Source organism: Anolis carolinensis, chromosome 6, assembly GCF_035594765.1.
Source record: "Anolis carolinensis isolate JA03-04 chromosome 6, rAnoCar3.1.pri, whole genome shotgun sequence".
NCBI classification, from domain to species: Eukaryota; Metazoa; Chordata; class Lepidosauria; order Squamata; family Dactyloidae; genus Anolis; species Anolis carolinensis.
In genome coordinates this window covers 32,265,259-32,281,522 of record NC_085846.1, presented here as the reverse complement: position 1 = coordinate 32,281,522, position 16,264 = coordinate 32,265,259, and the positions used below count along the sequence as shown (strand labels likewise).

General features: G+C 39.9%; 2 protein-coding genes across 5 annotated transcripts in view; both read right to left on the bottom strand.

Annotated features, from left to right (window-relative positions):
• Positions 1-9,231, bottom strand: part of top2a (DNA topoisomerase II alpha) — a 38,079-nt gene extending 28,848 nt beyond the window's left edge. Inside the window, exons 1-8 of the mRNA XM_003222458.3 lie at positions 8,959-9,231; positions 6,699-6,851; positions 5,991-6,081; positions 5,360-5,423; positions 3,201-3,346; positions 2,239-2,336; positions 1,753-1,965; positions 535-708 (exon numbers count right to left, since the gene is read on the bottom strand). Of these exons, the coding sequence (XP_003222506.3) occupies positions 535-708; positions 1,753-1,965; positions 2,239-2,336; positions 3,201-3,346; positions 5,360-5,423; positions 5,991-6,081; positions 6,699-6,851; positions 8,959-8,991 (972 nt within the window). The 5' untranslated portion in view covers positions 8,992-9,231. The remainder of the gene's footprint in view (positions 1-534; positions 709-1,752; positions 1,966-2,238; positions 2,337-3,200; positions 3,347-5,359; positions 5,424-5,990; positions 6,082-6,698; positions 6,852-8,958) is intronic.
• A 3,435-nt stretch (positions 9,232-12,666) lies between these two features.
• The window catches only part of LOC103279243 (collagen alpha-1(XV) chain), a 36,012-nt gene continuing 32,414 nt past the window's right edge, over positions 12,667-16,264 (bottom strand). For all 4 annotated transcript variants that reach the window (XM_062957923.1, XM_062957921.1, XM_062957922.1 and 1 more), the window contains one exon: positions 12,667-15,157. In XM_062957923.1, coding sequence (XP_062813993.1) covers positions 14,962-15,157 — 196 coding nt within the window. In that variant the 3' untranslated portion in view covers positions 12,667-14,961. The remainder of the gene's footprint in view (positions 15,158-16,264) is intronic.

The window sequence follows — 16,264 nt, the reverse complement described above, 5'->3', positions numbered from 1 at the left end:
ATAGACAGGGCTTTGTTTTATATTTCTATCTTGCCATTAGTGTTAAGAAAGTTTATGGTACTTAATAATTTATACTGTTAATCTTTAAAGGTTTATTTATGTAGTGTTTTTAGAAGGGAAAGGTACACAGCAATGGTATATTTTGTTACTTGTACTTTCTGCAATATGCACTGAACAGCTTGATTATTCAAAAATAAAATGACTGAAGATTTCTTGTTCTCATTGCATTACCTTTACCCTTTTTACAATCATTGGACACATTTTAAAATGGTATTTTGGGTTCCATGAATTCAACAAGATATCTTGATAATTTTATCTCAAATGTGAGACTAACTAAAAATGTCATCTAAATTAAATAACTTGTACATTCAATCTATCACAATTTAAATTCTTCCCCAGTTGCTTTACCCCTATGATTTCATTATGACTTCTTTAATGGGAGATCTGCAGAGTTGCACTTTAATGCTAAAATAACTGAACAAGACAGATTAAAAAAGAGGGCAGTTTTCAAAAAAACAAGTCCAAGTCAATTACCTTGGTTGTAGCAATGCTATTGACAAAACTAACTTGCTGGAAGCCCTTTTCACTCATTGTTAAGCAAACTTCCCATCTGCTGTTAACTTCTTCGTGGATAATTTTCAACAGATTGCCAGTTTCATCCACCTTGTCTTTAATATATAAATCCACATAGCTACGGAATCCTCTGACCTATAAAGGAGACAGGGCAGGTAACATGTCAGTTGAAGAGGGTTTAAACTGGCTATAATGCATGCTTCTTCAAATAACAATAGATTGCCACATTATGAGACACCACCTCATTCACCCCTTGAATTTAGGTTACAGGGTATTATTTGGCTTAAATGCTATTTGATACGTATATAAAACTGCTCGGAGCAGTCATTAGATTTGAAGTGAGGCATTATCTGTACATTAATGGCACCCAGCTGTTATACTTGATTCAGAGAGGCTGTAAGTGTGTGAATTTCTGGATGCAGTAGTGGGCTGCTGGGTGCCAACAAATTCAGCCTTGAACCAGGAAAGATGGAGGTCCCCATGCCTGAAAACTGGAGCAGACACTGGATCCTGGATGGTGTTGTGAAGGAGTGTTTGTACGCTCCTTAATTCAGCACTATCACTGAAACACAGATGTCTTCAGGGCTGGGAGTCTCTTCTACTATTTTCTGATGGTAATATAAGCCAAAGGCATTTAAGGACAGAGGTAAGCTTATCTACTGTTGTCCATGCAGTTTCATTATTGGATTAATGCAATGCAGGTCTAGACAGCTATACAATGCTTCCAATATTAGTCTGACTATTGGAGGTGGCGAACCGTAACTGGTGACAGAAGGAGTTTGTTACCTGCATATTACCCTGCTGCTAAGAGAGATTACCTGAATGCCACCATACTACTAGATCAGTGTTAAGGGTTTGGTGTTTTCTTAGAACGATCTAAGCAATCAGTTGAACCACTATCTCTTTGCTCACAAACTGTACTCACCAGAATACTTTTAACAAGAGTTCTAGGTCATGGAAGCTTGGGAAATGGTCTTAAGTATCACATCACCTACTCCCAATCTAGAACTCTATACCAGTCCAAATTAAACAGGTGTTAATGGCATATACTGAAATCCTACTTTTTTCGTAAATATTTCCCAGAATAGCGACTGATCTATATAAATCTTAAATTTCCATTTTTTAAAAACAGTAAAGCACATCTATTCATCAGTATACACATTAATTTCATTTACTTACAGGTAGCTTGTTTCCATTCAAAAAGACTGTGACACCATTGGAAGCTCCTGCAATATCATAAGCTCTGCGCGACATTAGAGCCACAATGTCTTTGTCCAAAGTAGTCATTTTAAATTTGGCCAGATCAGGTTGGAAAGTGATGCATGTGAAGTCCTCACCATCAAAATACTTCAATTTCATCTCCCCAGCTTTACCCATATTATTACTCCAAGTCTGAGGAAGAAAAACAAATCAAGAAATTTAGCTGGGGAAAACATTTTCTAATTAGGGAAGAAACGGTTGGATCAACTTTCCTAACTCAGTCACCTTCTAATTTAATAAGTCAGTATTTAAGATGTGCATGGCCAGCAGTTAAAACTACAGACCAGATGGTGTCTAGACCTGGAGAAAACATACAGCAAACTTAGAAGCTGACTTTACAAAAGTATACATGGCATTTGGACATTTTAAAATGACAGAATCAATGGCTAACAAGGCTCCCTATACCTGCTGAAAGCGCTTCTTATATTCTCTGCATGCAGTTTCCACTGTAAATTTGGTACTGAAGATGTTGCACAGCTTTGCTCCATAACCATTTCGACCACCTGGAATTATGAATAATGAATCAAATTAATAATACACAGTAGCACTGTGAAATCTAGGAGGTATACAGTCCAATTGCATGCATAACTATGCAGAAAAAGACTCTCTTGGGTTTACTGCAATTAATTCTACAAGTGTACAACTTTAAAAAGGAATTTGAGTTTGCTTGAAATCAAATCAAATCAAACAACTTTCAGACTTTGTACATGACAAAACAGAAGTACACGGAATTACCATATCCCATTTTTTTTCTTGAAGTACCAAGAATGTGTCTTTTCCTCAGATTCCTCTCCCATTGTCTTTAGTTCAGGAGTCAGAATCTTTAACCATAGATCTTGTTGGACTTTAGCTCTGATAAACCATAGCCAACATAGCTCATCATGTGAGATGGTTGCTGCAGTATCAAGAAATCATAGGTTTTCCACCCAAATCCTGTTCCTTGCACTGTTTTCAGGAATAGAGGAACAGTTAAACATGGGTTGAAATATTTAGGGAATGTATGTTAAACTGTCACTTTTAATGTGTTATACATTATCCACTCTAGTGCACACTATGAAAAAGTAATCAGTAAGTAGATTTTTGATTGAATATGTGCCTTTTATGCCAATTTTAACAAGTGATATTCCTTGGATGGAAACTCTGCACACGGGCAAGTCTGATGGGATCAAGTACTGTACTGACTTTGTAGTAATTTCCATCCCATAGTTTGCCAACCTTCAACTTGTGAAGCTTGAGCTCCAACTAGTGAGGATTTTCTGAAAAGACAGAACTGAGAATTGTCAAAGGGGGTGGCCTCTTAAATGTATTCTCAAGCTTGAGTGTCATTTTTGGACTAATTAATGATTTCTAATAAGATTTCCTCTAACCTGTGACTTTTTTCTCATCATCGTCATAGTTGCTGGAAGTCAAAAGCTGCCCAAAAATAAGAGCTGGCACATAGACTTTCTCTACTTTATGCTCGACAACAGGAATCCCTTTTCCATTGTTCCATACAGAGACCGTGTTATTCTCCCTATAAAGAAATTAAATAATAATAGTATAATAAAACTTTATATCCCACCCTATCTCCTCACGGGGACTCAGGGCGGTTTACAACAAGCTGCGGCAAATAAAGAACGAACTAACCAAAAGCACCCAAATCCCAAAACATACCCAACATCCACATCAAAATAATAATAAAGACAGCACCAAACATTAAACAATGACATAACTAAGTTACATTTTCATAGTTAAACATTAATAACAAAGAGGGATTAACAACAATAAAGATAAAAAACTTAAAAATTTAAATCCAACATAGAGTGATAATTCACCATGATTTACAAGAGTTATACATAAAGATTAAGGGTTTTTTTTTTTACACAGATTTTCAAAATGACTGCTTTTAATGTGCAAATTGATTTGCAGATATTCCTACATGGATAATAAGTCTAACAAGGTTATACAACACCCTGTCCTTTCTTAAATTTTGCCTAATTTTATATCTTTATGATTAACATTTTCTTTTGTGTGTTTAAAGTAGTTTCCAGTCTATGCCGACTTAACATAAGCACATCACGGGGTTTCCTTGGCATTAACATAAGCACATCATGGGGTTTCCTTGGCAAACATTTGTTCAGAAGGTCTGCCATTGTCTTCTTATGAGGCTGAGAGACTGTGACTTGTCCAATGTCACTAGTGGGTTTTATGGCCAAGTAGGGATTTTAACCCAGGTCTCCAGTCATAATCCAATGCTTAAACCACTACAATATACTGATTCTGTTAGGATTACTATACCAATATTTTAAAAAGGCATACATTCAGAGCCATAGCTTCAAGACAAAGAAACACAGATATTCAAAGGCCAGAACATATACTAGGGATATCTTTAAAAGTGCTTTTCTAAGAACAATTTAAAACTATTCATTTGTTTGAAGCTTACATCACTATATTCTGTTACTAAATATCAGGTCTTTATAATCATCACATAGCTTTTATTCAGTGCTAGAAAGTAGCAGGGGGTAGTCTGAGGAATATAAGGCTTCCTTCTCAGCTGTGAGGTAGCCCTCCCACTTTGGGCACAGAATGACCAATCTCCTTCCTAAGGGGGCTGAGTGTTCTAAAAGTGATAATTCTACTCAGTAGATGGCCATAAAATGTGCCCCACTGATAGCTACATGGCTATCTTTGAAGCACTCCCCAGTTACCACCCCTTTTCTTTATGTGTCATATCTATACATTGTAAGCCGTATAAAGAGCTGTGTACAGAAATGTATCATATGTATGATGATGGCAGTGATGATAAAAAGCAGCAGCAACAAATACTGAACACAATTTGTATGAAGTCAGGTACTTCTGCTAGTTAAATAAACAAAAGGAGACTCGGCAACTCAAATCTAAAAACTTTACTATAAAAGATTTACCAACTGAGTTCTGATTGGATTCCCTTTGAATATGATGTTATGATACAGATGACAGGCAAGCAATTCTGTCATTAAAAGAAATACAGGGAAGGGTAAACACTTCTGTGCTGTTTGTTTTGCTGTCTGTGTCCCTCTTGAGATTTTGCCACACTTTCTGTCCCTGTGATCATTAGATTTTGATTAAAATGGCTTGTTTTGGAAACGACTTGTGAGCTTCAGTGAAGACATCTTTCCCCCATAACTCTTTTAGGATTAAATTTCTCTTCCTAGGGAAAGATTTCCTGATGTCTCACCTCCGTTCTTAGCTATGAGTTGTTTGTAAATCGGATATTTGTAACTTGGGGACTGCCTGCAGTACCAAACAGGCCCAAAGCTATGGTTATATCATGGCTTCCTGATTTCGTATTACAAAGAGTTCCCACAAATTCAAGTGCTTTTAGAAATAGTTCTCTGACTACAAGTGACAGTGCCCAGAAAGCAAAATTGTAGTAATATGGGTGACCAATTCCAAGGTCTCAAGCATGTGCACACCTTCATATTCATCCTATTGAATTGCAGATTTCACTCCATCCCCTGCTTGATGAAGCTAAGACATACTAGAAGAAAACTCAAAGAGGACTTACGGGTCAATAGTAATTTTGATACAAGACATTTTCTTATCCCTTTGCTTGTTATCAGCAGCATTGACTAGTGGAGAAAGAATACAGTTAGTGAGAAGCTAGTTTATCTTCTGTGTCTCCAAGTCATTTCTGACTTATTTATTTACTTCATTTATACCCTGGATTTTTCACCCCATGGGGGACTCAAGACGGCTTATGGCAAGCAATCCTTTCATGGGGTTTACTTGGCAAGAGGTCAGTACTATCAATTAATTCTGGCTTGGCAATGGAAATCACTCTTTTTAACCCCATTAGTTAACTACAGTTAATATTTTTGTTAGACAAGTAATACATTCAAATTATTTTATTTATCGTGTCAGAAGTGAATCGAGGCTACAAGTCATAATGTATTTGGAAAACAGAAAGTTTTTTTTAAAAAAGGCAATGCATTCAAATAACTCTAATCTTGGTATTTGAATGTATGTTATGAGAAGCGACTTGCAACATGCATTCAAATAATTTCAGGCTTGTCAAGCTACCCTGAACATAAATTACAATCCCTCTGGACTTGATCCCACTAACCAACTGATAATAAAAGACAGGGCCATGATCACCGTGTCATACATTTAATTTATTGACAGCATTTTCAACATACCTAGGATTTCATCAAAAATTTTATACAAGCCAGGTACAAAGGTGACATCCCTGCAGTTCAGTCCTATTTCTTCATCAAACACCCACATTTGCTGAAAAGATAATTTAAAAAATATTGTTCAAAAATTTCCACAATATTAAAAAACATATTTACTTAACACTGTTTGTTTATAAAGTGATTTCATGGCAATTATAGTTTTCAGTACTGCAAAGGAATTTAGAATGGAGAAAGAAGGAAAAGATGAAAGTCAAAGAAACAGTTGCAGGATAGATACAGAATGTAAACTATAGTATCTGCCTAATGAAACAATAACTTTTCTACAAAACGATTTGCCATATTAGCTCATCCAGTAACTATAGGCTTTGGAGAGAGGAACAGGCAAGTATAGTGCAACAAATGTTTCAAGAGAAAAAACCCAGACAAGTTTCCTCTTCTTATGTCACTCACTCAAGTGGGCATAAAGAACCAGGCACACTGTTTTCCTGTTTACCATGTCCATAGATTGGACTCAGCAGGAAATGTCACATTTATGGTCTACAGACAGGATTACATAGAGACCACATGCTCAGGACCCAAAATATAAACAGCACAATCAAGTTCTTTGGTGTGATATTAGAACAATTTTTATAAGCTGAACAATATAGAAAAGCTTCTTCTGGTTTTAGAGTAACACATTTTGTCTCTCCCCAGCAAAAGCTTTTTTTTTACCTGGGTGACTTGTTCTACAGAGCCGATATACGTATCAGGTCGGAGCAGTATATGCTCCAGTTGGGTTTTCTTCTGGTAGATTCGTTCAACAGACAGCCTCTTTTTGCTGTCCTCATTCTTGATCTTATCAACTTTCGGGTTTACATCCACCGTCTGAAAAGAAGCAAAATAAAAATATAATTTTGAAACATTATGCAAGGGAAAGCTAACTGAATGGGTGACGCCAAGAAAAGACTGTAATGGAATGAAAATAGAAACCTGCACAGCATTTAACTATTTGAATGAAAGAATAGAAAATGAAGAGAAAAGGGACAGTGCTGACCTACAGATGAAAACCCGCAAAGAAGGACCTCTAGATTTTGAGGTAATATACTTCTGATTGTCATATAGGGTAACATACAAGATGTGTTGTCGAAGGCTTTCATGGCCGGGATCACAGGGTTGTTGTATGTCTTTCGGGCTGTGTGGCCATGTTCCAGAAGTATTCTCTCCTGACGTTTCGCCCACATCTATGGCAGGCATCCTCAGAGGTTGTGAGGTATGGACCTCTGAGGATGCCTGCCATAGATGTGGGCGAAACGTCAGGAGAGAATACTTCTGGAACATGGCCACACAGCCCGAAAGGCATACAACAACCCAACATACAAGATGCCTTGGCATTGCCTAAAATGTTTAGGACCTTCCCTAAAAAATTCTAGCTAACGCTGAAATATACACATTTGGGAAGTGATCCAAAACATACCCATATGCTTTTTATGCCATATGCAGTGGAATAGCAAAATGATGCTCTTTATAAAAATGGCAAAATAAATGCTTACTTTTGGGGATTAAAAAACATTTTGAAACTGTGGATGGTGAAATCTGTGGATACAAAATCAAACAGATATGGAGGCCCAGCAGTATTTTTAAAATGTGTATATGGATAAGTGAGCCCTCCAGTGGTGCAGTAGGTTAAAGCGCTGAATTACTGAACTTGCTGACTGAAAGGTCAGCGGTTCGAATCTGGGGAACAGGGTAAGCTCCTTTGGTTAACCCCAGCTTCTGCCAATCTAGCAGTTTGAAAACATGAAAATGTGAGTAGATCAATAGGTACCACTCAGGCTGGAAGGTAATGGTGCTCCATGTGGTCATGATCTTGGAGGTGTCTACGGACAATGCCAGCTCTTTGGCTTAGAAATAGAGATGAGCACCAACCCCCAGTCGAACATGACTAGACTTCATGTCTGGGGGAAAATCTTTACCTTATATGGATAGGCAGTCAGCAAAACCTGGATAATGGAACAGTACCATAACAAGGAACATGAAAGGAACTGCAAACTAGCTCAACCAGAGAAGTCAACCACCATGTCAGACTACACAGAAAGGCCACTGAAATCCTCAAGCATGTGGACAATTTCAACAGAAAGGAGGAAACCATGAAAATGAACAAAATCTGCATTTAAAAACTCTAAAATCAGGATAATAAATAAAGAACAACATGATGAAAATGGGAATTCAAGACAGGAAACAATCAGGGCCAGCTAGCATCTCCCAACAAAGGTTTCCCCCCCAGACAGGAATCAGCCAGGCTTTGAAGCTGCAAGGCTTTTCAATGCTAATCAAGGTGATTAATTGCAACATTCACACTAGCCTCCAACAGACAAGAGTTCTTTCTCCCAAGCTGGACCTTTCACGGATAAAGTTCACTGACCTAGTTTTCAACAGACCTCACAACCTCTGAGGGTGCCTGCCATAAATGTGGGCGAAACGTCAGGAGAGAATGCTTCTGCTACATGGCCATACAGCCCAGAAAGTTCACAGCAGCACATGAAGACTGTGTTGGGAGTTTCCACTCAAGTCAGGCTGCAGGATAAACATGTCCTCATCAAAGTATGAATCAAATCCGGCCTATTTTAAGGCCGACTAAGGCCCCTTCCACACAGCCATCTAACCCAGATTACCACAACAGAAAATCCCACATTATCTGCTTTGAACTAGGTTATCTGAGTCCACGCTGCCATATATTTCAGTTCAAAGCAGAAAATGTGGGGTTTTCTGCCTTGATATTCTGTGTGGAAAGGCCCTCAGACAGATGAATAAAATCCCTAAGGGCCCTAAAAGTATTCTGAGGTAAAAAGTTACACCAAAAGTGGGATCGTGGAGGCATCGACTAGAAGTTGAAGTGGAATGGTTCTGAGGTAAAAAAAATATATACTTTGATGGGGAAGAATAACGAATTGGAAGTGAATGGGGGTGAGTAGAAGTGGTAACTGGGACTCACCTTGAGCGGGGAAAAGGATTCGTCGAGATCCATAGCGGAGGGAGTGAGGGAATGGCGGGAACGCAGTTTAGGGACGGAGACCTGGGTGAGGGAGCCGAAATGGCGGCAAGGAGGTAAACAATGCAGCGCCCGCAACCTTCCACCGTCGAGAACCCTCAAAAGCAAGGCTGCGACAAACCGCCTTTCCCCCTTTAGCCCGGCTAACGGAAGAAGAGGCCAGACAAAGGCGGCTGTGGAGAAGTCTTCGTAAACTGGTTCGAAAGCATCGCCTCCTCCCGCTCAAACGAGGCTCGACCAATCAGCACGAAGCTCGCTCTAAACGGACCAATCGCCAACGAGAAGTCTGAGTTGGGAGGTGTGTCGAATGTTTAACCGACCAATGAGAGACAAAGCTGGAATGTTCAAAAAGAACTCTTTCTTCCATTCAACTTATCTTTTATACCGGAGGTTGGTAAACACGCCTAGCGACGAGTTTGGCCAGTAGGGAAAGAGATTGTTTTGATGGGCATATTCGTAGGCCAATGAAGATGGTGCCGAGCACTTGAAGTATTTTCAAAAGTTCCTTTCCTGTGTAGAATGAATGCCACCGCTTTAACTGCCCAGGGTCAATGCTATGAAGTTCTGGGAGTAGTAGTTTTGCAAGATCTTGAGCCTTCTCTGCAACTCCTTGCAAACCCTGCCTCAGCAAACTACAAATCCCAGGTCTGCTCCCCTAACCCCAGCAAATGTGCAGGGCAGACTACATCTATCTATCTATAGTAAAGGAAAGCTTTTCCCCTGACATTAAGTCTAGTCGCATCCGACTCTGGGGGTTGGTGCTCATCTCCATTTCTAAGCCGACGTTGCCCGTCTGCTGGAGCAGTACCTATTGATCTACTCACATTTGCAGATTATAGCCAGCACCTACCCCCACCCAAGCGAAGGCTTTCATGCAAGGACAATTTCATCCTAGATGTTCTGTTTGTCCTCCAGAATGGACATCCCAAGGTTCCTCAATTTGCATGACCCTGCCCACTGTCTCTACCTTAACCCTTTCCTACCCTTTCCTATGGCACACAGTTAACTGAACAAGAGTTTTGAGGAGAATTCACCATGATTTATAAGAGTTGTACCTGACCCTGGTAGCGTGGCAAATTAAACAGCTGAGCTGCTGAACTTGCTGACTGAAAGGTCGGCAGTTCAAATCCGGGGAGCGGAGTGAGCTCCCGCTATTAGCCCCAGCTTCTGCCAACTTAGCAGTTCGAAAAAATACAAATGTGAGTAGATCAGTAGGTACCGCTTCTGCGGGAAGAAACAACACTCCATGCAGTCATGCTGGCTATATGAACTAGGAGGTGTCTATGGACAATGCCAGCTCTTTGGCTTAGAAATGGAAATAAGCAGCAACCCCCAGAATCAGGCACGACTAGACTTAGTGTCAGGGGAAAACCTTTACCTTACCTATTTGACTTACATCCTGAGAGTACTATTAACCCAATCAACAATGGATCGGGACCAAACTTGCCGTGGATAATTGGACTTGCAGTACCTTCACTGATACTGTGACACCCACTGACAATGGACTGGGACCAAACTGGGCACAGAGAAGCCCCATAACCAACTGAACATACTGCAGGGGTTAATGGAAATGGATCTTGATTTTGAGAGTTATAGTTCATCGACATCCAGAGAAACTGTGACCCCCACTGGCAATGGACTGTGACCACACTGGGCACAGAGAAGCCCCGTGACCAACTGAACATACTGCAAGGTTAGTGGGAATGGATCTTGATTTTGGGAGTTGTAGTTCATCTGCATCCAGAAAGCACTGAATGCAGCTGACATCAGATCTGGACCAAACTTTAAACATAGATCCTACATGGTCAACTGTGTATACAGGCCTGGTTTGGGGGTGATTGACCTCAGATCTGGAAGTTGTAGTTCATCCTTATCCAGAGAGCACTGAACCCAGCCAATGACGAATTTGGACCAAACTTCAGTGATATTACCTAATATCCCAAAACAAAAAATGCCTTCTTTTAATAAACCGGGCACTGCCGGGTCCCCAAGGTAGTATTAAATATTTTTGGTGTTATAGTAAAACAAAGGCAAATGACTACAAGTGATGGCATTACTGAAAGGCCCAGGTACATTTCTGCATTGGATATAACTTTATATTTATGGATATTTCAGTGTGATCTCAAAAGACCTTAACAGGTCTCTATATATGTAAATGTCAATGTATTTGTGTATGTGTGTTTATTTATATGTGTGTTTGAACAACAAAGGCTGCTGCTTGTCTTGATGGATCTGGACCAAACTTGAAACACATGCTCATAATGTATTCCAAGTTTGGTTCAGATCCATCAAGACACATAGGAGCTTTTGTGGTTCAAATATACATATAAATAAACATACATACAACAAAAAATACTGGCAAGACTTGGAAGGATTGATAAAGGATGATGGAAGTTGTAGTCCAGCCACATCTCGGGAGCTGTGTGAAACCTACCGACAATGGATCTGAGCCAAACTTGGTATATGTGCCAACTTAATGACCCAACTTAAAATACTGTTGGGATTAGGGGCTGTGGTAAAGGATGATGGGATTTGTAGTCTATCTACATCTGTATGAATCCTATCCAGGACAGCGTATAGCTCTCCTCCTAAAGAGTCAGACACATACTTCCCAGGCTGCATCTCCCAACAGCTTTAATCCTTTGCTAGGCAGGCTGAGAATGATGTGAGTTGCAACCCAAAAAGAAGGCTGAGATTTCTGACCTGTTAGGAGATGAACAACACGTTGCAGTCCAGCTTATCTGGGGCTAACAGGAGTTGTAGCCCATTTTCTGTAAGTTTTTATCAGGGAACCGATTATATGGGTATGTATTTTCTCATGCGGCCATTCATAAAATTGAAAAGCAAACAATGAATATCTACATATATATGTCAAAGTTTATGTATGTGTATATTTGATCCACAAAGGCTCCTACATGGTTTGAAGGGTTGGTACCAAACCTGGAACACATATCCATCAAGATCCAGCTTACACTAAAACAACTGAGGTGGTTTGGGGATAGATAGAGGATGGTGGGAGTTGTAGTCCATCCACATCTGGAGAGCTATGTGAATCCCACCTATGATAGATCTGGACCAAACCTGGCACACATCTCCATCATGACCAACTGAAAATATTTGCAGTGTTCACAGGGAATGATGTGGGTTATACTCTACCCATACAATAATTAACCTGGGCGACACCAGCTACATACACTGGTTTCTAATAAATAGCATGCAAAATGCTTAACCTGGACATTTTTATTGTGTCAGAAGCGACTTGAGAACATACTGCAAGTCGCTTCTGGTGTGAGAGAGTTGGCCATCTACAGACATTGCCCAGGGGATGCCCGGACGTGTTACCATCCTGCTGGAATGCTTCTCTCATGTCCCCACAAGCTAGAGCTGATAGATGGGAGCTCACCTCGTCTCGCAGTTCGAACTGGCAATCTTTGGGTCAGCAACCCAACCATCAGGTCGGCAGTCCAGTCTGGGCAATGCCAGATATATATACTAGTCTGTAATAAATGTCTCTGGTGGTTCTGGAGTTGCCATAGCATCCCATGGGGAATCCACCTAGAGGGTGATTGCTTAGAAATAATGCTTAATAACATGTACTGTACATAACTAAATAACCCAACTTAACTTCAGAGAAGGCCTGGAGGAGATTGATACAGAACAAATGGTTTTACTTCAAATGTTATCAAACTACAACATTCTACAACAGACATGTTAACCAAAACATTTCTTAAGAATTACAGTTAATGAGAAAAGAGTTATGCATGACGTAACGTTGTTTAATCGCAAGGCACTGATAAACACATTTAGGTCAAGGTTGATCATTTTTCCATTTATAGCTTTCTTTTATGCAAAAGACTTAAGACTCAGAATTAATGACTATGATGGAATGATGGATATTGTAAGTTTAGTTACCAGCTTAAGTTATTCATCAATGGAAAAAAATGACTTGTTAAGTTAGTCATAAAAACTACCTTAGTGCACTGATGTCAATGAGACCTATGTGAGAGCCAGAATGGAATACTGGTTTGACTATTGGACTGGAACACTGGGAGGCCAGGGTTCGAAGGCTTTCATAGCTGGAATCATTGGGTTGCTGAGGGTTTTCTAGGCTGTATGTTCCAGAAGCATTCTCTCCTGACATTTTGCCCACATCTATGGCAGGCATCCTCATAGGTCTTAGCTTCCAGATCTTTGAACATCTTGTCTGTTTGAGGCAAGTGTGAATGTTGCAAATGGTCAGCTTGATTAGCATTTAATGGCCTTGCAGCATTCACACTTGCCTCAAACAGACAAGAGTTCTTTCTCCCAACCTGGACTTTCCACAGATATATAAACCCCACTTGCCTAGTTTCTAACAGACCTCACAACCTCTGAGGATGCCCACCATAGATGTGAATGAAACCTCAAGAGAGAATGCTTCTGGAACATGGCCATACAGTCCAGAGAACTCAGAGCAACCCAGCCTTTCATATAGTTTGACCCATTTTCCAATGACAAGAGTCCCACAAATGAGTGTAAGCCTGTCCTTGCAATAGAAGGCAGCTGATTTGGAGTATCATAAAAGAGCATAGAGATGGAGAAGCATTTTTGATATTTCTTGCCTTGACAGCAAATTGCTGATGAGGAAGAGGAAAACAATGTGTAGCTCTGCCTCAGAAAGCATCATGCCTTGAACTGACACTGGACAGATCTAAGCTGAAAAAGATGAGGACTGTGCTGGGACAAATAATCCCATAATATGTTGTCGTGGGCAGTTATTGATGATTACAACCATCACATATAAACAGCATTAGAATCAGCAGCCTCAATCAACATCAGCGATGTGATCTTCACAGAAAAGAACATTCACATTTCAGGCCATTTTAAGCCTTCTTTGCAGACATGGATGCTATTGTTTAAATATGTCTATTATGGCCATGGAGAAAAAAAATACTGGCTTGCACCAAACATGTTATGTAGTTAAATTTGTGTGTTAAGATAGCATTGGCAAGGAATAAGCCATGGCCAAATGATTTTCTCCACAGCTGTCCCCTCATACTTATATAATGAAGGGAAAATTCAATTTAATACATTATCTGAAAAGTCACCCATCTATTAAAAATCCTTCAGAAAGGCTTTCCACCAGGGTACTGTATCTTTTAATCCTCCTGGGAAATAACAGTGTGGGGAAGGCTGAAACATTATAAGGAATTGTAAATACATCCCTGGCTACCCAACTGAAGTTATTCATTGCTGCATGTCCTAATATAAGAGTTGGGGGAAAGAATCTATGGATGAAATATACGTAACAGTGTAGTTCTACCCATACAAAAACAGTCTGCGAAATGAACAAACTGTATAATTTTCTTCTATGGACCTTAGCAAAAGAATTCAGGATATACCATAGATGTTTGTGATGCAGGTTACATTTCGAGTGCAATAGGTTTGCCTCTAGAGGATGTAGTGGTTAATACCCGTGAGATTTCAAAAAGAGTACATGCCAGCAATTTAGATGACACCATTTCCCTGTTAGAGGTGGGTTTTCATTCTATAGAAACTTACAGTAACATCCCATTGATATTTCTGCACCTGCTATTTCTTTTACTCCCTTTTGCCATACAAAGAAAAAGATGCATATACATCCATACACATGTAAATGTTTGCATCTTTTTACAAGAGATCTACCTATGTGCTGACGCCAAAGAGGTAAATAGCACCATTTTACACCTGGCCTGAGGCCTCTATGAGGTGCCACTTCTACACAGCAGGAAAGTAGCTGTGGTTCAGACAACACACAACTAGCTCACTTCATAAACTTCTTTTTCCAAGATGGTGTGGAGAGATGAGTATCAGATTATTCCACTTGACAGTCTTAGTGCATGGTTTCTCTTCTATTCAGTTTGCACCACAGATATCCTTCCAGTGTCCTTTGTCCATCTGGTGCTGTCTTCTCCATCCATGCACATATCAGAAGGTATTTTCCACGCACAGAACAATCAGGGAAGCCGAGCAGCTCCATTTGTCCTTTGTGAGGAACTTGCCTGCAGCTGGAGGTGAAGCAAAGCCTTCTGAGAAGCTGGATGCTGATCGCCAGTCTTGACAGTCTTGGTTTGGTGAATGGTTTCCTCGTAGTTTAACACCATGCCAGGCTGCCTTGTGTGTCCTAAACATGCAAAAAGAGCAGTGCTGTAGCATGAGTCAAAGTCAAAACCTACATTTGAGCAAGTCTTTTATGAGGATCAACCAAAAAGCAAGCTTTCAAGTTTTCTGGAACTCCTTAGGCTAGATGGGACAATCAATTGGGGTGTACTACACAAGAAGAGATTCATCTGTCCTCAGAGAGCACAGCTCAGTTGAGTTCTCCACAGCTCCATAGGTCATGCATAACCCCATTCCCTAAACTAGATATGATGACAGCAATTCTCTGTGTTTAAATGTGAAACTTCTCCAGTGACACACACAGAATGGACTGAGGAGACCAGATCCGTGCTGAAATTTTAAATTAAAGTTTGTTTTCATTACTTACCAGTGTGTTCGAAAACTAATCAATTTCAATTCCTTTTTGCAATGTGGAAAAAATTACTCATGCCAGTAGTTTTAAGCACCAGACTGGAATTTTGGAAGATCCATAGAACCAGAAAACTCACTGGGTGACTTTGGGCTAATCATTCCTCCTTATCCAGACCTACTTAACAGGGCTGTTGTGGGGATACAACAGGGGGAAGGAGAGTCATGTATATCACATTGAGATCATTAGAGGAAAGCTGGGATATACATGTAACCAATAAATGTAAAATAAGCCTTACCCTTATCTCAAAATACATTTCTTCCTTTTATCCCTCTTTAATATTTTCTTTTATAACTGCCACTTTTAGATTTGGAGACTCAGAATATAGAAATATTTCAGATAACCGATAAACCGTTATTGTAAGACCTCCGTATCTGTCCAGGATTAGTTCTTGGAGTAATTCTGGTTACCGAAAACTGCAGATATGACTGAACACCATTAAATTACGTGGCTTCCAGTCCCAGTATGTCTGGTCTAGGTCCTCTGTTCGAGGACCTAGAGATACTTAGAGAAAGGTATCATGGGGAAGTATATCATAGAATTGCCTGAAGGACCTAAAAAATTCCTAGAGAGAGAATTTTTCCTTGGGCACAAGTGCGTGAAATTGCAGATATGAGTTTTACAGATACAGAGGTCTTCCTGTATTTCTTTCCTCCCTCCTTAGAAGGAGATGGCAAAAATATATTTTGGAAGCCTCATTTT